At 44.2% G+C, this 26,352-nt stretch overlaps 1 protein-coding gene across 1 annotated transcript in view; it reads right to left on the bottom strand.

Annotated features, from left to right (window-relative positions):
- tshz1 (teashirt zinc finger homeobox 1) overlaps positions 1-26,051 on the bottom strand; it is a 31,176-nt gene extending 5,125 nt beyond the window's left edge. Inside the window, exons 1-2 of the mRNA XM_030412379.1 lie at positions 25,644-26,051; positions 24,771-25,425 (exon numbers count right to left, since the gene is read on the bottom strand). Of these exons, the coding sequence (XP_030268239.1) occupies positions 24,771-24,810 (40 nt within the window). The 5' untranslated portion in view covers positions 24,811-25,425; positions 25,644-26,051. The remainder of the gene's footprint in view (positions 1-24,770; positions 25,426-25,643) is intronic.
- Positions 26,052-26,352: the final 301 nt, after the last annotated feature.

Genomic DNA, 26,352 nt, shown 5'->3' with positions numbered 1-26,352 from the left:
TTACTGCATACGCATATTTTAGCATATTCATTTAATATAAAAATAAAATCTTTATCAGCAAATTGAAATGCCAGAGTATTTCATTGACTATTTTGCTGCTCTATAGCAACAAAAAATCTATTCCTGACTATCATTTGCTCTACTCCTCCAACATGCCACACATACTATAGATTCACAAGTAAGAGATAGTGGAGGAAGATGCCAGTTGCTTCAGCCTTGCCAAGCCATGGTTGGCTGGAGTCAACTTGGCATCGGCTGTGGAAGTCCTCACAGCGTGATGCTAGGAAACGGCCAGTGGACATGACAAGCTGTGTTGTTACTGCCTATGCTCCCTGAGTACTCACAGCTTCAAGTGTGCCATTTTAAAAAAGACCAGAGAGAGATTTATAGTATCAATGGAAAATGGCTGCCCACTCTCTACGATTTTCATTTGTTTCACAAAATTAAAAAAATCTGCATTATTATTCTCTTTAATCTCCAGATGATAATGATAAATAATTTAAGGAACTGAAAAGGAATCCTTTCCTACAACAGCAGACTAATGACTACATATGACCCTGAAAACAGAAATTCTACAGAGAGGCAGGGAGAGGTAGAAATAGAGGGTTAAATATGCTAAGGCAGTTCCCCCAATCCATTCCTCGTAAGATGCTTGTCTGAGGTGCCAGAATCAGTCTCCAGTGAGGAGGCAGATGTGCTGTCAGCTTCAAACAGCATGTAGCTCTCTATCCCATAATCGGAATGGACATAATACCTGATGTTTGTGAGGTGCCAGTTACTGCTGCCTGGGAAAAGCTGGAGGTCCAACAGCTGCAACTCTCTGCCTTGCATGTGTATGAAGGTGTATGTGAGCGAGAGAGAGAAAACATGCTCCATGTACAACCTTTCTTATAAAATTATTCCTGTGCTGGTTTTGCTCCTTACTGTAAGCTCTTAATTTTATACAGGCTTTGGTGAAATCATTCACTTGAGTTAGTTACTAAATTTGTAGATTTTAACCTTTTGCAAATGCAGCTGCACTGCTTTCTTTCAACCTGTCTCGTTCTTCCAATCAAGATGCAGCCCACTGCATTGAAATAAATGCAAAACTGAACCTATTCAAAGTCAATGTGGTCAGAGTAGCTAAGACAAAGCAGCTTAGCTGACAAAGTGAGAGAAACCTGACAGCAGTACAAACACACACACACACACACATTCATACACGGAAAGCACACTAACACTAAATTCTAGTCTTTCCCTGCCATCCTCCGTATGTTGCCTTGACAGGCATCAGTGTCAGGAGTGTGTCAGTGTCAGCCCGAGGTGTCAGTGTCCACGCAAACAAGCCTGAGAAGAGGTGGGAGGGGAAAGCAACAACAACAAACACAAGTCAGCCATTTTTTTTCTCCCCCTTGCTCGAGCCTCCTCCTTCACCATCTGTGTCAGAAAAGCTGCGGGTGCCACCGCCGGCTAATAAGGCAATCAGAGATGGAAAAGATGCTGACACGGCGGCTTTCGAGCGTCACTCAGAACAAAAGAGGAAGAGGAGAGGGAGGGAGAGAGGGATAGGGAGGGGATTAAAATGGGGGTGGAGGGGGAGGAGTGGGGGAGAGGTGTCTGTTGTGGTTGTCAGTCAAAAACGTAAGCCCACTTTGTGCTGTCAGGGAGGATAGGGAGAAGAGGGGAAGTTTTGAAAAGAGAGGAGAAAAGATGTGTTTAGGCCAGCGAACAAGAGGTGTGTGTGCATCGGCGTGTGTGTGTGTGTGTGCGCGCCTATCTCACAGAACATGACAGGGAACCAAGTTAAACAGCATCCAACAAACTAAGTCAGAGATATCAGGAGGGAGAACGCATCAACATTTTTACAATGTGCGCCAGTTTGTAGGTGTGTAAGATAGGTGTGGCTGATCACTTGTGTGTCTGTGTGTGTGTGTGTGTGTGTCAAGTGTCACAGTGTGTCAGGTGCATGCGGGGATGCAATGTGGCTGGCAGGGGGGGAAAGCGAAGCCATCTGCGTTTGGAGAGGAGCCTGTCACTATTGTTGTGCCCAGAGTCCAGGATTTCCTGCTGCAGACAGGTGACACCACAGTAGGACATCCCCCCATGCTCTCTCTCTTTCTCTCTCTCTCTCTCTCACACACACACACACACACCTTGCTTTATGTGCTTTTCGCGAAAATGCGACTGAGCTGAGCAAACAGCTGAGAAAACTCTTTCCTGGCTACCAACAAACGCGTAACGTCTCATCGCCAATTTAAGACTGAGCCATGTTTGATCGAAGTTAATGTGCGGCTGCTTTTGTTAAGACATGTAACATCTGAAGAGTTTGGCTTCTTTAATCAAATGAATGAAGGATTTATGTTCTTTTATTCTTCAATATCTCTATTATCTTCCACTAGGGATGGGACTAGAAAAGATTTTAATGCCGATGACAATAAAAGACACTCCAAACAAGTTAATCGCGGTGTTTTAATATCAGGATAATGGCGTATCAATATAATGGTGAATATCCTCACTGAAATGTACAGTCCGATGTTGATTTCCCGATTTATTTTGAATTGCCTGAGACTGTCACAACGGCTGTAGTCATGGCATACGCATCGTTTCTTCTACAAAAACGTTAAAATTGGATGTGTGAGAGCAGTACAGATTTCAGACTAAAAAAAAAAAAAAAAGGGTGAAGAGGTTACCACCATTTATTTATCCTTTATTTTTGCAGGAAGACCACATTTATTTATTCATTCTTCTCTGTGCTTCCATAAAAATATTTGTTTGCTAACAAAATGCGATTCAAGTATGTTTTAGTGCAATTTTAGTTTTAAGCATATTTTAATGACTATTGGGGTCACATTGTGAATCGCATTATGTTGGACAGCACAATCAAGAAAGTGTTTTCTAGTTTTTAGGGGGTCAGTGGCAAACAAAAAGTTAAAAAGTCATTCATAGTCTCTATATTCATAGTTTCTATATGTATTCAATTCCATAGTTACATTTATTTTTGTCTAAGTAAGGCATAAAAAAACACTACCCTCCTGGTTTCGAGGGCAAAAGTCAGCACTAGTAAGAAAAGTTTTACACAAAACATAGCCCGAACTTTGCGCAAAAGTTCACAACAGCTGTTCCACTGCTGGATTAAAACAAAGAATCCTGATTTCATATTTAACTCAAAGTTCCATGAAGTCTGCCCAATAGCACAAAATATTACAAAATGTTTTTATTGTAGTGACAAATCCGACGACCCTCAGCTGGTGTCAGACATCCTGACCGGCGCTAAGAGATAACATGAGACAGGATGGGATAACTCGAGTATGACATGGGACTGGCACAATCAACACAACTCCCCCCTCTCCCCCCTTCTCAGCCCACACACACCAAACACACACTTTCCCCTCTAAACCTTCTTCATTTATTCATGTTGTCTCGGAGAAGAGGGCAATCCTGACTCTCATTTGCAGTGCTAATGTCCAATTCCGCCAGCTTTCACCCTGCTGATTTACCCTGCGTGGCCGAGCGCTGCCTTCAGAGCGGCGCGGCCGCCGAAGGCTCCCTCACACCGTTTAGCGGCCCTTCAAAATGGGAGCTCTGGCGTGGCAGTCTTATTTCTCTCTCCCGTTTCGCTTTGTCACCGGCCCCTCTATTCCCTGCCACTCACCTCTGATGGCTTTGGACAGGCCTGATCAGTGTGTGTCATTGACCTGTGCGACGTGCATGAGTGTGTGTGTGTTTCAGCAGAGAGAAGGCTGTAAATAAAATGACATTATTATTTCCTCTGTCCTATCATGTAGAAAAGCCAATTATGGTAATGCTTAGTATGTCAGGCAATCTCTGTCTCTCTCTGCTCTCCCCCGTCCTCTTCATTCTTGCTCTTTTTTTCTCTCTGGAATAGTTGCGGCTGTGGTTTCATAGGACCTGACACTCTCTTTGGACTAGTCTGTGGACGACACACAGCGAGGCAGACAGTCTCCTCTCAGCCTCAAGACTAGTACCAGACCAACACAGCCTTTCTTACAGGTCTGGGCAAGCCTTCATAACACAGCCTGTGATTAACAGAGAAACATCGCTATATGAATCGTGTACTAATAAAGTACTTATGGGGTTCAAGAGAGTAACGACCTGGCATTTTGTTGTGGCTTAATAAAAGGTGTAAGTATAAACATACATAAGTAGACATTTAAAGTTATTTTGATTACCTTTTTATTTTTACAATTCCCCATCTACTTGAATTGTCTTGGGTAATGTTGCTATGCTGTTTGGCTGTCCAGAAATGTTTTGTGGACTACAAAATTTCACCTGATTTTCCATTGGCACAGGGTTGAGTAGAAAGTGACTGAATTTTCATTTTTGGGTGAACTTTAAACTCAATGAATGTGTTTGAAATGTTTCTAAAAACAATTTTTTTTATATGCATAAGGGCCTTATTATCTTTTAATTAATATTTATTACAAGGACCTGAATATATAGCTTTATCCTGTTTCCCAGTAGTGTGTTCAAAGGTATCCAGTATTTTAAAAATATAAATAATATATATCATTTATTTCACGTTTCCTCCAAAATGCCTGTTACTTCCCTTATTCTCCATTATCTTTATTTCTTCCTCTGTACCGACATTTAAATAGAAGTTAGAATTACACTGCAAATTGTGAATCGTACTGTATTTTAAAGTGGTATCCAATCCTGCATGAAGAGTTGCCATAAGGCAAGTCATTTTTAGACCTACATTGTGTAAAAAATTCAAAATTCCCCCCAAAATTTACCCCCGTCAGCTGAACTATTCAGATCAATCAAGGTCTTTGTCTTTGTAGTGACTAGAAACTTTGCAGGGTTTAAATTCAAGTGTGTGTTTGTATCACCAGCCACCTCCCAACACAGCAGGCAGCTATGTACGTGAGTGCTGCCACAGATACCATGTATCAGCCAGAATTTAACCCGCGTCTTGCCTGACCAGACATGTAAAAGCTTACCTAACAGCACCCCCCCATCCTCTACTAACCCACATGGAATAGTCCACCATATGGCACAATAGCCCTGGGGCTTCTAATAGCTCGTGTGTCGTACAAATCCACCTTCTCAGCTTCCACGAGTCTTTCCGGTTGGGGAAAACAAAACAGCCAGCGTGGTCTGTTTGTCATACTGGCTGCTACGTGTGCTCGAAAACATTCAATTTTTTTTCTTTGTTACCGCAAAGAGTTTGTGTCATTGCTTTGGATTCTTTATAGACGATAAATTGAGTTAAATTACCTGTTCCTAAACTTTTTGACAGCCCTGAGGGCTTTCCCATATGTTCTGAGTAATTTGCAATTACTTGAACTCATATTATGCTAATAGCCTTTTTAAATGGGTCACATAGGCACTGCATTTTACCTCTGGCTCAGCTTCATTAGGCCACCGCGAGTACAGTACGTGTGATTCATAGAGACCAAAATGATGGCAGCTCACTGAGTAGATCAGAGATGTAAGAAAGAAAGACGCAAATCTGGAGAACTGCAGCTATTGTATTTTTTTTTTTCTGAAGAAAATTATCTCCAGTTTCTTGATTTGCTTAGCAGGTTTCTTCTTGTTCCTTTTCTCTCTCACTTTCTTTCTTTCAATTTCTTCCCGTTTGTTCAGTTCTCCCGTGAGCCCGTTTTGACACGCCATGACAGTGACTGTGGTCTATAAATCACCTTTTCCATGAACTGTCAGTGCCTCCTTGTTCTGAGATGAAACAAACAGCCATTAGATCATCGGCACCGCGGATTCCAGCCTTTTTCTGCTCGACTCTGCTGCCAACCCCCCCCCCCCCCCACACAACCTATGATCGAACACCGCTCTGGTGCTGCACAGACATTTCAAACCATCTGGTTTGTTTTCAGGCAAAGTACAGATAAAGCATTACTAATGCTAATTAAAGATGATGTGAGTGAGATTTACTCAACCAATGCCAAGCGCTGATTCGATGTAGGCTGCATCAGACAGATGTCATTTGTTAAACAGATTCTTTTAGAGCAAATATTGTCAGTTTCTTAATCATCCATAAGATTGTTGTTATGCAGTATTTGCATTAGAGTTTAAAGTTACTAATATCCATATTCAATATAGTGTTGTAGTTTTACACTTTTATGCTTGGATCTTTAATAATTTAAGTAGTTTTTCGATCAAGGGTAACAATGACTTGACAGGTGGGGGTTCTGTTTTTATCTTAAGAATGCATCTAAGAGCTAACAAGCTAACTAAACGACAAAGGTTTCTTCCTTTCTTCATAGACGCCGTCTTCTGAATTCACCTGCATTGCCCCTGACAGTGGAGCTTCCTCCGACTAAACAACATCTGCTCCCATCGCCTAGCAACAACCAGTTGATGGATGACCCCAAAGATGGATAATTACCATAAATCACTATGGTTGTGTGGAGAATAGAAGCAGAAAATCATTGTAGGCGAAAAACAGGCTAAACCACAGTTTAAAAAAGTGAGCCTCGACGTGTTTAGGCTAACTTTGTCTCGTGAATTTGGTGAATCGTAGTCGCGGGTAGATTTCGCCAGCTGGCAAGAACTGCGCGGTGAGCCCTTAAATTCAGCAAAATCAAAAGTGGCATTGGATTTGTCTATTAGGGTCGTTTTGTTGGAGAGTTTCTTGAGAGTGGCCAGTGTTTCAGGCTGAATGAATAGAGGCTGTAAAATGAAACCTGATGAACTGACTCATGGGACAAAACCTGTCCTGAAGGAGCAGTGACAAAGAAAACAAAGTGGGCAGGGGAAGGAAGAAAGGAAACAGGGGAGAATGAATGATGGCAACAGTGATGAGTTTAGTGCAGCAAAGGAGGCAAAGGGCGGGGGGGGGAGGGTGGAGGAGAAGCAAGCACAAAGAGGAAGTGTGTTAATAGTCTGAACATACATGTGTATTTACGTGCTGTGTGCATCTGAGCAAGTGTGTGCTGGCGTTACGGAGGTAGATGCGGAGAGAGGGAGTGAAAAAGAAGGCAAGAATAAAAAAAGGAAGAAAATTAGAGGGCGCAGGGCTAAAACAGGGTCACAACCTAACCAGTTCGGTCTAGCCGAGTCCGGCTGCACAATAAGCCATCAATCAACCTTCTCCACGCTGTCAGACCTCCCCTCAATTCACAGAGGCCATCCACTTTGTACACTGCTGAGGAACAAAACACGGAGAAGGAAAAGGAGAGACAAGAGGGAGAGGAAAAAAAAAAATACACACACACTTTACTCTCTGTGGGAAGGAAACTCGAACCAGAAAATGGCACAGTGAGACTCATCCATGTGCCTTTGTGAAATGTTTGCATCTTGTAGCTTGGCAGCGTCCGTCGGTGACAACTGCTAATTGCTCACAAGTTAGCCAGCCTGGAACATGCTAGCTAGCCGGTCACAGTAACTCTCAAGACTTCCTTCTACTTTCTAACTGATGAGTTTTAATGCTGGGGGGAGAGGCTCTAAGTGCTAACAAGCTTGCTAACTTTCAGGAAAGGCTCGGCAGCTCACTTGCGAACGGGAAAATAGGTTCACGCAATTAAAAGCACGCCCAGTCCGAGTTTTGACTCGGCCAATGATCGGAGCTGATATTCGATTAGCTTTTTTTTTTTTCGATTGTTGGTGTCTGCGATAGTACTGTAAGACTGCCGTTAAACTAATTTGAAAACCTGCTCTCACCTCTCACACAATGTCCCAGCCACAGCACTATCTGATGGTAACACATCACAAATAATAGCCTATAAACGATAAAACATTATGAGTCTGTATTAACTAAATGTATGAAATAAATGTAGTGGAGAGGAAGTATGAAGTAATAGAAAAGGGAAATAGTAAAGTACCTCAAAAATGTTAAGTAAAATGTAAAACTTAAGAACTTTACTTGAGTAAATGAATAAATTCTGACCCCAAGTTTGAATGCTAATGAATACTGGTTCCTTGATTTCTAATTATCGGTCAACCCCTACTCTCAAAGGTCAGCTCTGTGAAGACGGCTATGACACTAATACGCATGTAAAAGTTTGCCAAGTAGAACTTGACACAAATTAAAATACTTGCAGATTCATTAGGCCCTCTCAAAGTAATAAGTAACCGATTAAGCTCCAAAGTATATTGTTTAGAAAGCCTTAGAACTATTAAACAGTCTGATTTAAGACTGTGGAGTGGCGCGCGCGCGCGCGCACACACACACACACACACACACACGTCATTTTGTCTGTCTATATCGAGAAATATTTCATCAGCTCCTCTCCACCCTTATCTGCTTCTCGGCAAGACGCTCTAAAAACAAACCGACCAGCAGATATGCAACACATGTCTGAGCACAAGAATGCCGGGGACTTCGTAAGAACAGCACCTCAGAGACCTGACTCACATCCCTTTCCCAACATAAACAAAGACAGACAAAGAAATCAGTACTTTAAAAACCATAAAGTCACTTCAGGGAAATTAATTAGAACCACAAAAACCCTCCGGGCAGAAGGCTGCCGAGGACGGCCGAGTGTCCCCAAACATTTTAGTGCTTTTAACTGCGTGTGTCACCGGGGAAATTCCAGCAATTGTGCACCATCAAAACCGTTATCCTTTATGCATCGCCACATTTTCTTTTTTCGCCCTGCCCGCTTCAAGTGATGAGTTAGTGCTGAAGTCTGGCGCTCCTTTAAACAAAGTTCTACTGTTTCATTTCAACACTGGTTTAGGATTTAAGGCGTGATGAATAGCGTAGGGGCGTAACAAAAAAAATATATATATAACAAAAGCATAAGCTCGAACCACACAGCGATCTGGAGTGTGTGTATGCGTGCTTGTGTGGAGGTTTTTTTTCTTTTTCTCCTCCCTTTCCTGATGACCATGGCAATAAAGTGACAAAGGAAGAAATGATAGGAGGGAGGAGGGATTAGGGGCTGAAAAAGGGTCCCTGGAGAAAGTCAGTAAATTATGTACTGGGTTCTCAAAGTGGACTAGTATCAGTAGCCATCTCAGCCTAATTGCGTCTGTGTGCGACTATGTACGCCTGTGTGTGTGTGTGTGTGTGTGTGTGTGTGTGTATGTGTGCGTGAGTGTACAATGGCTATGAACAGCTTCACAGTCAGAGAGAGAGGCAGGAAGAGAGGAAGCAATCCTTCAACAGAGCACAATATCAGACCGCGGACAGACAACTAGCGGCTGGAAGGTTCTGGAAACGAGAGAAAAGCCTGCCTCCCTCACATTTCTGCTCCCAACGCCGCCTCCCAAAGTGCCCTCCATCTAACACTTACACACACACACATGCACGCACGCACATAAATGGCACCATAACTCTATATCCGCAATCAATCTCAGCTATGAAGACGCATCCATCTTCAGTAATGTTAATGGGGAGGGTTTTGGGGGTTGGAGGGGGTGGAGGACAGGGGTAAAACAGAGGGTATGTGACTGCAGAGCTGACCTCAGAGCAGTGTGAGGTAATCCAGCCTGTGCGCGCGTGTGTGTGTGGGTGTGTGTGTGCAATAAAGACAGTAAATGAATAAAAAGCGAGAACGGAGCTGTGTGCATCTGTGCGTACACGTAAGCGCGTTTGCCTGCGCGTCGCGAGGTCAGGTGTGTGTGCGTCAGCGCGTGCGTGGGTGTGGGATAGAGACTGATGGCTGTCAGCTTGCATCTGGCAGAGAAAATAAATTAGGCTTATGAAGACAAATGAACAGGCGATGGAAAGAGTAAACGGGGGTGGAAGGGGGATCACGACGACGAGAGAGAGAGAGGGGGGGGGGAGAAGAAAGAGGATAGAGGAAGGAATGAAGAGGAGTGCAACATAATGGAGGAAGAAAAGAGGGATATTGTGAGTATGTGGTGGCATGGATATGAAAGGGAAGGAGATGGAGCGGCGCTGCCAAGTAAGAGAGTTCCTTTCGGCAGCCAGTGACCGTTCATTAAGAAGGACGGGCACACAGTCAGGCCTGCTGCTGGCAACAGGAGAAGCTTTGGCTGCGGCTTCTCTGGCTGCAAGGGGGAACATATATGTGGGTGTATGTGTGGGTATGTGTGTTTGTAGCTGCAGCGCCAGTATGTTAAAAATCCAGATTCTTTTTTTTTCTTTTTTTGCTTCAGTTGAGCCACTTCTTCCTCAGACTTTTCTTCCTTTAAACCGTGATGTAGCTTGAGATATAATGCGTGATCACCGCGGTTTTGTATTTGTGCTGGAAGTGCCTCCCAGTGTGTGTTTCCTCTGCTTGTGTGTCGGTGTCAGCGTGTATCCATGTGTGTTCTATCTCCGCAGATTTGTCAGTGTCTATCCCGTGACACACTCCCCTCGCTGCGAGTGGAGGAGAGCTCTCGGGGGGCTTTGTCACGCGGCGGTCTGTTCTTTTCCTGAGGCCTGGCGCCCCTCGTTTGATAAATGACACATGTCATTCTGTCAGCCCCTGCCATCCGGGCTGGGAGGCCCCGAGCTGATGTATGGCCGCCCAGGCTAAAGGAAATCAGAGTGTTTTGGCAGCGCCCTGAGAACATGGCCTCTTATAAGGGGGATGTGTGTGTGTGTGTGTGTGTTTGTGCCTGTCTGTCTGTGATACTGAGCGCATGTTTAATTGTGTGTGCGTGCACCCATTAGTGAGTGTCTGCGTCTCCCCGAGTGAGTGTGTGTACGAGTGTGTGTGTGTGTGCATGTTCTCAACCTGTCAGGCGGACGGGCAGAGGGAGACAAATCATCGTCATGGCCGCCCCAGCTGTTCCCCAAATTTGGTGCGAGGAGGAGAGCGAAGGGGGGAGAAGAAAAAAAAATCTTGCCGTTTGAGTTTTAAACGGCTGATGCTTCCCAGAAACGGGAATGAGTGAGAGGACAAGTGGAGCTCAGCACACACACACACACACACACACGCGCGCACACACACACACACACACACACACACTTACTCACTCACTCACAACACACACTCACACAAACAGAATCAAAAGTCCAATGCTGGAATAGGAATCAGGCCAATCCCAGAAGGAGGCAACAGACAGCCGAAGTGGTTTTCCTTGAAAACAAACACACATGCTTCAGACGTACACACGTGTAAACACATGAACACAAACTTTGGACAAGGGATTTGCACCTTAACCAAAAGAAAAAGGCTGAGAGGCACGAAAAACAAGAAAAAAAACTTGAATTTTTCTTCCCTTACTTTATTTTTTGGCGCGCGACCTCAACCTTCACCGCCACTTTTATTTACTTCCCCCCCCCCCAAACCTCGCCACATTTGTTTGGATGAATCTCTCAAAATGTCCTCGACAAAACTATCTCCCGGGGGCCAGACGATCCTTATGGCTACGCGCACACATCTCCCCGGTGGAGCACGGTCCCACCTGGACGATGTGAACTCTGTATGACCCCGTTTGATTGGGCGCCGGGCCCCGACCTCCCTCCCCCACCCTTCTCTCCCACAGAAAAAGAAGCGGGAGAAGGGAAAAAAACAGCGTCATTAAGCTGTGAGTGATGAGTGGCAGCCATGGGTGACATCCTCCCCTCTTTCTTTCTCTCTCCTCCACTATCCCACTGCTTTCACTGTCTCTCACTCTCTTTTTTTCTTCTCCATTGCCTTGATACTTCTCTCTCTCTCTCTCACGCGCGCGCTTTATTCACCTCTCGCTCGATCCCTCAACCCCTCAAGTCATTTCTCTTTCACTCCTCTGTTGCTTTGCCTCCTCTTTTTCCACTCCCTCATCCCCTCTCTTCCCCCACCCCCTCCGTCCTCCCTGGTTCTTTTTTGTCTGCTGTCACTCTTTTTCTCTTCTTTTTTTTCACCCCTTTATGCCCCTCCTCACACACTCACTCTCACACACACACACAAACACACACACACACACACACACACACACAATAGTGCCTCACTCAGTCCTGTCTAGCTCTCTGGCCCCGGTCATGTAGACACTCAGCTCCTCCATACATAATAGATCCCAAATATCAAGAGGAGGGGCGCAACATTTTCGCCCGCTCAGGATTGTGCCATAAGCGCTGCTTCCACAGAAGCTCCACTGTCTGGCACAGCAAGGCTAAAAATGTCTGACTGTAGTTTTAAAATATTCTTTTTTTTTCTTTTTTTTTTTTACGGCTCTCTTTTTCAGACAGGCTTTTCCAGTCATGTGGGTAATCTTACCGTCCCCAGGGAGAGAACTTATCACAATTTAGCACAGCTTCTCAAGATTTTAGATGCTCTAAGCTTTTTATTGAATGTCCTATCTTGTCTTTGTGTATTTAGAGTGATAGATTTGACATTTCTGTTGGTTTCAAATAAACCACTGATGCTGCTAAAAAACAATGGGGGACGCGATTGCTAGATACAATTCGGCATGAATGCACAACAACCCAATTGCCAGAATAAATATTGGCTTTGTACATTTCTACAAACCTAGTAAATGATTAAACTTTATATTCATATTGCAACTTTACGTGTCTTTAGGACAAATTTTCAATTTCGTGTTTTGACAAGGCTGTGTTTGCACTAGGTTACATTTAAGCACAAAAACCACTTGGTAAAGGTTTGGAAAACATTGTGTTTTGGCTTAAAAATGTCTGTTTTGGGTGCCACAAACATGGACGAACGTTGTGCCGACTTTCTATCAAAAATATTCAAAAGTCAATGAAATGTTAATGCGGTTGCCAACATGTGATACACACAAATTTGAACATATCAGTTTGTTTGCAGAAACGTTAACTGCCAAAACATTTTTCTGAAGTCGGGACTGTGTACAAAAGTCCTTCGGGAAACTTGGAATTTAGAGTATTCTCGCCAATGGAGGGGTCAGTGGAGCAGTCATGTAATGAGGTAATTGACTGAACTCTATAAACTTGATGTTAATCAGTGCGAGCCGTTCTGATCCTTGATCTTGTCTGGTTTGACCTTGTTTAATTAACCAGTCCTGACGCACGTTCTCCCTCGGCGCCCAAAAATAACTTCAATGGAGAATGTTACGGATATTGTCTGATTCTCCTCCTGAAATAAAAGTGGAACTGGATGAATTAATACGTTTGCTGATTATGCCCTTGTCAGCCCAAACCTGTTCTGTGGACTTCCAAACACTGAAGCTAAGGCTCCTGTTTCTCACACTGATAATAATAATAATATAAAAAATAACATAAGGTGTTCAAGGCTGCACACATTTTTCTTTGGTATAAGAATGACTTTGGGTTTGGGATTGTTTTTCTGACACAGCATATTTGCTGCCATCAAACTGGACTGGGTAAACTGAGATTTATAGAGTGATGTTTACTACAATATACATGAGCATAATAGGCCAATTTATGGATCATTTCAATACTCTTAAATGATATGTAAAGAGGCATTTTTAGCACTCATGTATAGTGTGTTTTGGGGGAATTGTAAAGTATAGTTTTAGTCAATGGTTGCTGTCCATTCAGAGCAAAATACTGCTACTGAGACATCACTTCAGGCTTTGGGCATACATTTTCTCTGGGCTGCTTTTCTATTTCCTTAAAATCTGACAGCAGTCACTGTTAAACCACAGAAGTTTCAGGACAAGGCTCCAACTATGAGGCAAGACGGGAAAGGAATGAAGTGACAATCTGAGAAGATCGAGAGGAAAAACAGATTAGTTAAGTTAAAAAAGTATCTTGCATTCACCTAGAAAATGACTCACACTGGGAATGTGTCTAAATATACCGGAATAAGTTATCAGCAAGATGGCAGATATATTACGCAGACCTTCACAAAGGTGAAATGGCAAGCCAAAGTATATGGTAAGGTAGGAGGTAGGAGCAAATTCTATTAAATGCACATAAATGGACCAGTAAGACAGAATCCAGAAACCCTTTTATCGAGGGTGTTTTTCAGGAGGACGCCCCAATCCTCCACAACACAAATACGCACAAAATGTTCACAGTTTTGAATGGAGAGGTAATTGTCGAGTCCAGAAAAAAATGCACGTCAAAGCTATGACTTCAGTGAGGATTTAAGAAAGTTAACAAGATACACATGATGCTACGTGGGGATCGGGGAGTGTTAATCAGAGCCACTTAATTACAGCACTTGAGTAAATGTACTTATTGTATCAAGTTCAATGTCGATGCAGACTATGATACAAACATTATTCAATATCCAAATGCTTTCAGGGTGGTTAATTCGATGCAGTGGCAGTCCCGTCGGTGCGCCGGCAGAGAGGCAGATGGACCCGAGATAGACAAGTAAACAGGCCGACAGTTGGGTCAACAGACAGACTTAGACACAAACAGAGACAGGTGATCACAAACAGATGCTCAGGTGGACAGCCAGTTAGACAGTCAGACAGAGCCAGCGCGTGCTGTGTGAGGGAGCTGAGTGACGAGAGGAGACATTTGGGTCTATGAGCGGTCTCCTGCTGTTCTCTCGGAGACAGACGACTTAGAAGGACAGAGCTGAGCTTATACCCCCCCAGTGATTGTCACTGTCTGAGACAACACAGCGGCTCAGGGAAGATTTGGGAGGAATTTTTGGGGAGGGGGGGGAGCATGTGTTTCTGAATGGACTGGCATCCCAAGACATTATATCCTCTTTCGGATGCCCATCACACCAGCGACTGTTAAGTGATTACTTTGTGTAACCCCGAGCGAGAATGTGGTCAATGGGTTCCTTTTGAATAAAAGGCCCAAAAGAAAACGGAACAACAAAAATATGCTTTGATTCTCCTCGTGTGCGACGTGGTTTATGGATAATCTTAACGGGAATGGCTCTCGGAAAGTACATGACTGTCATGTGTTTGGACTTCTAAGGAGATGGCACAAAACTGAACTGCCCTTTTTAGATTTTTTTTTACAACCCAGAAGTGTGACTGCAGGACATCGGTTAAATCAGACTATCTTGGGGGAAAAGAGGTTCTTGAAATATGAGAACAAGGCCTGTGGGCCTGAAAGGGTACGATGCTCTCCGTTACAGACGTCGAGTTCATGTTCTTGTAACCAGTTCACTGACTCTTGAGCATCCGGTGAGAGAGCGATAGATGAGGGCGAGAGGCGGGGAGGAAGATGAAAGAAAATATGAGCAGGGTAGAGGAGTATTGAGTCAGTAAGATAGAGATTGATGACAGATAGGAAGATGAGAAAAGGCTTACAGGGAGGGAGAGAGAAAGAGGGGGCCGGTAATCCCCCCCAAAAAAAGAAAAAGATAAACCAGGAGAGAGAGGGAGAGATGGAGTAGGCTGAGATAAAGATGAAGAGGTGAGGGGAGGAAAGAGAGATGGCACTACACCAGGCTGCAGCATGACCTTCCCCAGTGTCCGCTCTCAAGGACAAAGTGTCATCTGTTAACTGTATCCGTTCCCAGATGGCTTATCTGCCGTAAACTAGTGTCCAAAAAAAAAAAAAAAAAATGATATTCATTGCCTCTCAACTCACCTTATCAGTTAAATAAACACTCCTTTGGGGATAGAAATATCCACCCCCCTGACTTTTGTCCACTTGCATCGACTGCGGTTTGGATGTGCTGAGGCCAGCTATTATCAGCGTCCATGTAATAAAAACGAGCGCCTTTCTTCTCATAACACACAGTAACCGGTCAGTGCTCTGAACACAGTCCAACCGAGGCAAGGTAAAACTTTACCACAAGCTGCTGCTGCTGCTTCGTTTGCATATGTTTAATTCATGTAAATGTTCTCCTGATGTTTACAAGGTGGATTATATTCAAACCACCACAGTATACAGTTATCATGTGTATACGTATTCAAGCACAAACTCACTTATTCTATTTGTATGCCTTCGGCGTTTTCTGGGATGCTTTATGGTTCGGCGTGAAGAATCGATGCAACTTTATGTCACAAAGTTTTAATTTTCCTGTTCTGAACTTAAATGGAATTTCTGCTGAGACGCAACATCGAGCCAGAAAGCGCTGCAGTAGTTAAGTGCCTTGAAGTCACCCTTATTTCTCTTCACCAGACAGTTTCTACAATTGTTTTAAGGCTTCCTGCAAATCTTAAGTATTGTTATGATGTCAACATTCCCTTTTGAGATCATCAGGAACGTTCCAATTCGTTCAGTTTAATATCAAACAGTAAATAGAAAGTTGACGTGGCAAAACTATTCTGATACCTGAACTCAGGGTGTGTGCCTCTTTACTCCAGAACTGTGTTTACCACGCTGCGTGGAATCCAATGGGATCATTTTGTGTAAGGTAACATGAGGCCAGTGAACTGCTGACACGAGGGAACTGTTAATGTAGATCTGTAACGTTTGGTCGATATCTGATCTGCTTAATTAGGTCAGTATAGGCCCCGATATGGATCTGATGGGTAGATCCGTAGCTAAAACATTATATTTACTTTTATTTCAGGGCCTATGAAGTTATCATGGGGTGACAAGTGGCTGGATCTATGGGATGATTTAGATATACTTTAAGCCAGACAGCTCCAAATCCCATCCCTGCCGGTTGACCAACATGAGACCTTATATCAGAAAAAAAAGAGTTTTATTCTGTTTCAATGGTGCCATGAATAACGCATATGATGTTAATAAATTTGACAATAAAGTCACAGTTTGTCAAAAAACTACTGAAACATAAAACTGTTAAAATAAACAAATAGAAAGTGTACACAGCAGTTCAGTGTCACTGTCGGTGTTGTATATTAGCTAGATCAGAAAACTGATTAACTCCTCTTTGACATAACTGCATTTGAGAGAATATGGAGAGATTCATTGTGATTTTCAGCTTGTTTAATCCACTTACTGTGCCGAGGTGACGGCCATGTTGGTGTTGGTGACAAATATTTAGTAAGACAATGTAGTTCACTACAAAAAATGTAAGTATTTTACTAGCTTTACAACACACTGACATTCTTGACTAGCAAAATTATCTTTTAATTTGTCATCTCTGTAATTCATGACAATTCAAACAGGATCAAAACTGTATTTGTCTCACCTCATTGACGACTAATGTTCGTACTGAACTGTTCTTTGTTCTGTGAACAAGTTCAAGGGCTAAACTTCGACAATCGACAAAGGAATGTATGTTTAATCTTGTGCCTGCATGTTAACTTGGCTTTGAGAATAGAACAGATCTACCTGGTAACAGCAAAGCCAGTGTCTGGGTTGCTGTGTGTTTCTGCAGTACAGCACAGCCACATATAATCAGCGGCTAATAACAACACAGTGGGAGTCGCTGCCCCACCGTAAATCGATGGGCAAAATAATTGCTAATATACTGGTTATCGATTTGCGTGCCCGCCATGCACTCGTTTTCTGGGGCGACCGTGGCTAAGCGCTACAGCACTGACAAGGGTAAAGTGTTATTTCTCGAAAAGGCACGTCGACGGACAGCTGGGCAGGAAGAAATGACTACAGGGCCTCGGCAGTAATTCTTAATTGACACCTGTCAGAGCCATGGCAGCAGTCACAGCTGCTGCAGGGGAACATCTACCCAAGTCCTGTTCATCTGTCACTTTTAATACCTTTTCTTCACAGGCCCTCTTCCTCTCCCTCTGTTGTCTCCTTCCCCTCACCCAACCCGCTCTCTGCCCAGATGTTCAAGGCCGGTTAACAGGAGCAACACAACTTCAGGGGCGGGCTGAACGGGGCCTCAGAAGGCAGCTCACTCACCTTAGCATTGTTTTTTAATATTTGCCCCGCGGATCAAAGGTGGTTTTACAGCCTTGGCTTTACTAAGCTCTTGACTCAAGTATCGCCGATATAAGGGAGCAAGAGATTCAATAAATAGGAGCACTGGGAGTAATTTAAATCTCGCTGTGCTCGCTTTGGTGGCCATGTATCTCCAAGTCTTATCGCTGGCATGATCACCGTGATTACTGCAACGAGCGCCGCCTCAGGGGCAATTTCTGATACGTCAAGTGTAGCACTGAAATAAAAAAAAAAGGAATGCTGAGTAATTTCTGAGGTCACCCGAGCAAAACATATAAACAAATATCTGAATCAGAGCAGAGTCTCTTAAGCTTTGGGCAAATTCGATCACAGTGGCGGCGTCTGTCTGGTCAACAGCGCATCAATCACGCAAGGACACACACACACACACACACGCGGTACCTACAGACACAGTGATGTAACATTACGCTGGAATTGGTAACTAAAAACATAAAGTGCATTTATGCTTTATGACACAGATATACGCGACTGCTGTACGCCACAGCAGAAAAATATGAGAAAGCAACGAAACACACTCTAGACTGGAGGCGGTGGAGACAGGAGCTCCCCTGAGTACACACTGACCTCTGAATGTACTCTGGACCTCCCGTCTGCTTGCCTTAAATCATGACTTGCCATTTTTCCTCTTTCTTTTCTCTGCATCGCTCTTTCCATTCACCGCACTCCGCCTAATTCCCTTTGTCTTTCTTAGTCCGATTCTTAAACCGGCCGATATTATTTGGAGAAAACTGTTGGTGCGACGTGTGTGTGTGTGTGTGTGTGTGTGTGTGCGAGGAGGCAAAATGCAGCTGGCCCACTTTTGGGTGTCTGACTGCCCATAATTCTTTGCAGTTTAAATAAAGTCCAAACAAATAGTGTTGATATTCCAAAGTGTGCGATTTCAAGCATTGTTCAGTCCAACAACAGCAAATCTCTGTTTTTTTTTTCCACATGTGGAAAATAAAGAATTGGTTATGTTAATGCCCTAAAATGAGCTGCGACAAGTAGGCGATTCATTGATGAGCCAATCATGAGAAAATTAATGGGGAAACTATTTCAATAATTCAACAATCGTTTAGTAAATTTCAGCAAAACCTTTATTGTTTTCAGCTTCTCGTACATAAGAATTTGACTGCTTCCTTCTTCAAACATGATGGCAATCTAAATATCTTTAGGCTTTGGATTGTTTGTTAGATTAATGTGTGGTTTCGTGAAAATATAACAAGATTTTTTTTTGTAACTGATTAAATTAGAAAATAACTATACTGAAAATGATCTTTAGTTAGTGCGCTATCCAAAAAAATCCTGATGGCCAGGATAAAGGCAGTCATGTCACATATGATTAGTGATATCATGTGTTTGTGCTGGAATACAAAGGTGAACGAGTTTTAAGTAAGTGTTAAGCGATCGACTGAATTCATTTTATAAACGTGCCTCTGATCCCCTTTCAACCAGCTGGCTGTTTCACTCAATCAGCAGGAGAAGTTTTGCTTCACAATAATCAGCAACCGGTTTCCCTAAACCCCCTCGAGGACCTTCATGTGGATGATTTCAGCCTTGTTATTATTCCTGTTATTATTTTACATCCCCACTTTACATTGTGTTTTTTTGTCATGTACAGCTGTTTTGAATTGAAGCCAAAGACATACCTCTGTGAATGGAAAACAGACACGCTGAAAAATCAGAGACAATAAATACAAGCAGGATGTATTTAAGACTGAGGATGCGCGTGAGCTTTCGTTCCCGTAAAAAAAAGAAACAAAAAAAAAAACGACCTTGTTTTCTTTGCTTTCTTTTGTCAAGGCTCCTCATGTCTTGCCTGAGTGAAAACCCAGGTTTTCCTGCTTCCTCTGAACCTCATTAAGCTCTGGGATAGTTTTACCTCGCAGCTGCGGTGCTGGATGCCTTTACATGGCGAGCCTAATTCCCACATATTTTCAATTCGCCCCTCTCTTTTCCATAAGAGCAGTCATCGATCTTCATTTGTCACTTAACCTCCACGAAGATGAGGACAGAGAGCGTTAGTTGTGTGAGTGTGCGTATTAGTGTGTGTCTTTGATTTCCTCGAGGCCTACTGGCTCTGACACCACATGCAAATGAAACTGCGGGTGTAGCGGAGTGTGGGATAGCAAATATATCCACTGACTCCTTCAGTCAATGTCACCTGTTAATGACACTTTACATACGCCGCCTTATCACACCATCAGAATATTCCACACACACGTACACACACACACAAACACGCCGACGTGCTCTGTTCTCGTCTGCAGACTTTTCACTACAAATAACACCATTTTTATTTATTTTTTTCTTCACAGCATGGCTTCAACTCCTGACAAATGTCATTAAATACTTTATCAGACACATCCCGATAAAAAACCAACACAAGTTTTCCAGGGTGCTGGCTTCTTAGTTGACAGGTGCCGTGAGCTAAATTTCTGCAGAGGAAACACAATGTGGAGTAACAACAACAAAATGTATTAATGCTGCTCGGCTTAGAACTTTGTTCCTGTTCTGTCAAACAAACCGAAAAGCTGTTACCAGAAAGATCAGAGGGAAAGTATTAAGAAAATCTTCCTCATTCAATGCAAGCCGCATATATTCACATTTTCTTTACCTGCAGTGTACATACTGTCTGACTGTTTACAGTGAGAGCTCGTGGACTGAGCATAATAAGCGCACGTACACGTCGCGGGGATGTTTGTGTCCAGCACGGTGTTAGCTTCGCATTTGTCACACTGCGAGTACCTCTGCTGTTGACTTTACACTGGAACAACTGGGGGGGGGGGGGGGGGGGGGGGGGGGGGCGTATATGAGAAGTGGCTAACACCAAGTTGATTACATCAAGGCAGCTTGCAGACTTGACACCTTGCTGAATTTGTAAGCATTAATCGGTGGGGCCCTGTCACTGATCCGTCAGCTACCTGGATAATTAGGGACCACGACTAACGATGCCGTCGGGAAGAAGGGAAGCTCAACTTCTCCCCCACCCGCCCACCCTCAAGTCATAATTAAGAGACTCCCTTTGCATTGAGGCAGCGATGGCGGCAGTATATCTGTTTAGGAGAGGCGAAGGCAGATGTCAGTGGTGGAGCTCACAAGGCGAGGCACTGTCTGTGCATCCTGTTCAATCAGCGCGCGCCTCATTGTGGCTTCAATCTGGACATGTTGCAGGGGTGCTTTAATTAAACATGTGCTGAGCTAAGCTACACAGACAGATCATTAAAAAGGTAGCTCTGAAGTTCGTTTATCAGAGACACCGAATCATACATATTAAAGAAAATTAACGGCATCTCTCTCTCTCTCTCTCTCCGTAACGCAAAATGCTTGATTTATGTTTAGAGTGCTAAACTTTTTAATTAGTGGCATCAGTGTGTGAGCAGCCAGAGTCAGCCAGTCTCCCTAACGTTTCTATCAGGAGAGCAGACAAAAGGCGAACTAATTACCGTCTTCAGCTATGAAGGAACACATTTCCACACGGCCATGTTTGACAGTATCACAGCGTGGCACTTCCTCTCCCTTCATGACCTGCGCTAATTCTGTCAGTCCAGAAAACACTGCTCTCCCCGCTGTCAGTGGAGATGAGAAACCGGCGCAGGATCAAATGTTTCTAAACTTTAACATCTAAGAGTGAAAGGAAACTGAGCAGATTCCTGATTCTCTGGAACAAGTACACGGGTATAAAGATGTTAATCCAGTGAACTTGCATCCCGGTCCATCCCACTGGGGATTGCTCCGCCCTCTTCCTCCGTCTCAGCCAGTAAAACTAAATGTTTTCTTTTTGTTAGGACAGGTAATAAAAGGAGGATTTTTTTTTTCTTCTTCTTGGGGAATAAATTTAACACCAATCACGCTGACATGTTGAATGATTAGTTGACAGATTCATTACTTAGAGTGACAGTGTTTGATTTAAGATATTGCGGCTGGCAAACTAAAAGCAAGAGTCGACGTGCAGCAGCGCTGTTCGTTTTCCAACAGCGATCCAAAGTGTGACCTCAGCATCAAGGCAAATACACAGATGTATCTTTGAATATCTTCTACATAGTGTGTCACATCCACTAATTAAACTAATTACTGCTTCTTTGGGTTTTATGTGTACAGTGTGTTGCCATTATAAACGGTGATAATGCTGCTGATGTCAACAGCAACACAGCAGTTACTATCAAAGTCTTCAAAGGTATAAACTCAAGTCTGTGCTGTTAAAACGTTTATCACGGCACTTCAATTAGAGCTGCAACTGACTATATCACAAAATGGAATAACTTTATTGTTCAGCCGAAGAAGGAGAATTGTCTTGTCCACGAGATCAAAAACAAAAACACAATCCGCACTAACATGGATAGTTTTTGACTGATCGACTGGTCTGTAAAACATCAGAAAATAGCTTCCACATTCCAAGGCCGACGTCCTCAAACCGCTTGTATCGTCAGACAAATGGTCCAAAAAAGTGAAAATGTGCAATTTAAACCACGAAGAGCGCCGAATCTTGATCCATGAGAAGCTAACACCAGAGAATGTTTATAAAAAGGATTTCTTGTAAAAACGCTGACATGAGGTCTACACCGCCAACGTCCAAAACTAACTATCAACATGAGTTTAACACGCAAACTCGTTAACAGAGAGAGAAGCAAAACTTGCCTGAAATCACGTTCACGTTTTAACCACCTCCCGCATTTTTATTTTACTCTTGTCACAATTACCTGCATTTCTTTACCTTCCATGTACTACTCAAGGTCCTGTGAGAAACACCTCTACACAACTGCAGGTCCGCAAGAGACGACCACAACAACAACAACAAAAAAGCCTGAAAATGACGACAAATGACTGCAGCAAAAGTCTCTGCTGCTCAAATTGCACTGCACTGAACTCAACTGCCAAAACTAACAGATGCAGTAATGCGGTTCCAAATGAAAGAACACTGATGTATTGTCACTGGTCATAAACTAGATAGGGTACAGCGCCATTACAGGGTCTAAAATCATCACTGTGACTGATGAAACAGAGCCCATTTGAAATGGCATACAAAGAGCCATTGAAGCCTCTCCCTCTCTCTCTCTCTCTCTCTCTCTCTCTCTCTCTCTGAGGAGCAACATTTTGTTTTAGTGCAACTCCAAAGTGACAAATCGAGGCTGTGGAAATATCTGCTAATGCATTGTAAAAATAGCCACGCGTTTATAGGTGCAGGAAGCAGTCGCACACACACACACACGCACATCAGCAGAGGTGTTAAAGTTTGCGGATTGACCATATGTCATGCACTGGAAATAATGCAGAGACAGAGCCTGCCAAGCCGGGATTGACCATTACTGGCTGTGATGTATGCGTCTGTCACAAAAACAGACAATTAAATCAATATTCAAAAGCTGAGCCGGAATGGGGCCACTTCAGAGCTCGGCTGAATGACCAGAAGAGGCTGGAAAAACAGGAAACACTTCTTTTTGTGTGTGTGTGTTTGTGTGTGTGTGTGTACGTCGCTCCACGCACTCTTTTGGGGATTTCGCCACTATTTGCGGGCCGACGGCGTTCATTTTCAGCGCGCAGGCAGCTTCTCTTCAAACACATTTCTCTCTATCCATCACTAAAGCCTCGCGTCAATTAGAAATTACAGCCCCACCGAGTTCAAAGTCTTTCTGTCACAACCTTGATTAAGTCTGCTTAACCTCACATTTCCACCGCCTGCTTAACATTCTACAGCTGTTTTATTCGGCTTTGGTCATTACTGCACCAACTTCAAAGGCTCCTCTCCTCCCCACCACCACCAGCACCAGCACCACCACCCGTCATTTTGAAAATGCATGTCAATCACATGCATCTCCCAGGGACATCAAATGGACTCGGGCAAATGTGCGATTCTCTCTCGGCGCAGTTCACGTCTGGTCAGGTTAACGACGACATGGAGGCGAAAATGTCGAGAGGCGGTACGTTGGGGGGGCTGAAGCGGCGACTTTTCTCTGAAAATGTGGAATTATTGTACTTTTTGCTAAAGAGCAGTCTCTGAAAAACACACCAAAAATGCTTTTTAAATTACAGGATCTCACTTTAAAACCCACATACTTACATTTACATCATTAACAGATTGGTAGTAATAGGTTTTTCAGTGGCACAAAGTTGCTAAACTTGATTTTTCCTGCCGTGGCAACAATAATATAGAGATTTGACACACTTCATCTCTCCCTTTATCACTCTCGCATTCATGTTGGGTGTTAAGTAGCCAACCTTCCTTTCTGCAAGAGGTGAACACAGAGGTCAGGTCAAGACTTTGACCATTAGAGGCTCACCCTGCAGTGATTTTAGGGCTATTTCTGGAGATTCCTCCCTGTGATCTCGCTATGCCCCAGCACCCCCCTCTCCTCCCCTCCCCTCCCCTCACTCCCCCCCTCCCCCCTCCTCCTGGGGTATTAATCGTGAAGTATTTACCCCGCTTGAGAACTTTTTCTTTCAATTTGTCTTTTCTTTGCTCCTCCGCGGGGGCAGAAAGTTACCCCTTTGAGGCAGTCCAGCTGCCGGGGCGCATGCGTGTCTCCATGCTGAATGATTTACTGATGTTTATCAGGAATGAATAGATCAAAGGCAGTCGCATGACAGGCGATCAATCAAGCATCAAATCAAGGATGGCAATCCCAGAGCGGAACACAAGCTGAGGGGAGAGACACAGAGAGAGAGAGAGAGAGAGAGAGAGGGAAAAAATACGCCACTTTTCTTTTTCTTTCCCTTTTCTTGTCTCGCTGGCAACAAACACATCAAACACGTTGGCCTGTAAAAACGAGATAAGATGAGCTTTGTTTTGGGAGAACTTGGATGTTGGCAACCTGGCGGAGGATCGGCTTTACAGCGCTGACACTGAAGTGCGGCTGAGCGCGTTGGTTTTCTTGGCATGCGGGCTGCGTAAATGAGACAATGCTGTTGCCGTCAGATGAGCAGGAATCAACTTATTACGGGGCTGTTTTGGGGGAAATACAAACAGGCACGCTGTGTGTGTGTGTGTGTGTGTGTGTGTGTGTGTGTGTGTGTGTGTGTGTGAGTGAATGTGTCTGTCTGTGTGTGTGTGTTATAAGAGGTGATCAGGCCTGTTCTGTGCGCGCCGCTGCGTAAACTTGTCTGCGCACTGACTGATTCCTGCCTGTTTATCGGTGACGCTGTATATGTGTGTGTGTGCGTGCGCGAGTGTGCGTGTGAGAAGGAGGGGAGGAGAGTGTGTAGTGTGTGTGTGTGTGTGTGTGTGTGTGTGTGTGTGGTGGTGAGAGCTGGGGCTTACCTACTGACCGCCGCGGCGCTTGCTGCTTTCTCCTCGGCATGCTGCTGCAGGACTTTCCGCTTGACTTTTCATGCAGAGATCAAAATAGCGGACGAGCTGGAGAAGGAAACCGGTGCGACGGGAGGGGAGGAAGGAAAAAAAATATGAGTTAAAGTGTGCTAGATCCCCCTCGCAGGAGTGTGAGGAAGTCTCTCTGTTTTTAACAATCGGTGTAAGTGAAGGGGGACGGGGTTCAATCTTTGCTGATCATTTCAGAATCGGGTTATGTCCGCTGAGAAAATGGAGACTGGAGATCTTTTTTTTCAGTTGTTGCTGTTGTTCAGGGCTCGTCCGTTAACTTCTGCCGATCGCACAAACTCATCGCAGGCTCGGGGATTGCGCGGAGAGAAAAAAAAAAAGAAGCTCCGGATTCTCAATCTACCGAGCAGCCAGAGCCCCTGCCTCCGTCGTTCCCATCAAAAAATCGCCCTTTTCTGCTATTTCATACCTTCTGCTCGCGGCAAAAGTCCAGGAAAAAAAAACGGAGCTGCTCTTTTTCAACGGAGTCCAAACTGCGCTGTAGTGTCTCTGCGTCCGTCCCTTCCGTCCGTCAGTCATTCAGTCAGTCCGTCCAGGTGGCGGCCAGCTCCGGGTCTCCAACCTCTCCGCTACGCTTCTTGAGGAGGAAAGAGAGGAAAGAGTGACACGTTAGCCGGGGCTGGGGTGTGTGTGTCAATCAGTCAAGTGTGTGTGCGTGTGTGTGCGTGCGTGTGTGTGTGAGGAGAAAAAAAACCCCGCAGCGATCAGCTCACACCCCGTCTCCCTTAAACGCAAAAAGAAAAAAAAAACAAAAAGGAAAAAAAAAAAACACCCCCTAGATAATGAAATACTCACATATCCGCTGTCCGTCCGACTGTCAAACGCGGACACTTGACGAATTCCTCAGAAACTCATCACAAAACACGCGGGGAACGCAGGCCCGCCCTCTGAGCCGCAGTGTCTCTGCTCTTCTTTGTTTTATTTACTGTTATTTACTCTTGGAGGATACAAAAAAAAAAGAAGCGCAACGGAGCGGTCCCCGGGTATCCTCTCCGCAGTGAAAATGTGCGCACATTTGGTGATGCGCGGTGCGTTCAGACAGCTCCCACTGACAGACAGACACATCCAGCTGCCTTTCCGGCCTCTCCTTTACTCCACCCCTCCGACAAGCGTCACCCTGACAGTCAAAGCCCACCTGTCAATCCGCTGCTCTAATTGTTCACTGGGATGGCTTTCATTTCAACGGCGCCCTGACTGTCCTGCCCCCCCCTTCTCCCTCCCTCCCTCCCTCTCCCGCAACCCACCCCACCCTCCCCGCACATATCCGGGAGACGAAACCCCAGCGTCCTGTGCGTGAACACGCGAGCGGCCGATTTGGAAACTTGCGTGAAAGCGAGAGAATGAGAGGTGCCTCGGAAAGTTACGTTCGCGTGAGGGAGATTTCTGAAAATCTGAGTGAGATTTGGTCGATTTTTTTTGTAGCCGCGTTACGCCACCGAGGGGTGCGATCGTGTCTTTAATCGACATTATAATGGTTAAATCTTGCCCTTTTTAATTTGCAAAA

Source organism: Sparus aurata, chromosome 3 (genome assembly GCF_900880675.1).
Source record: "Sparus aurata chromosome 3, fSpaAur1.1, whole genome shotgun sequence".
Taxonomy (NCBI): domain Eukaryota; kingdom Metazoa; phylum Chordata; class Actinopteri; order Spariformes; family Sparidae; genus Sparus; species Sparus aurata.
The sequence above is the reverse complement of the archived record's forward strand: the minus strand, read 5'-3'. Positions and strand labels throughout refer to the sequence as shown.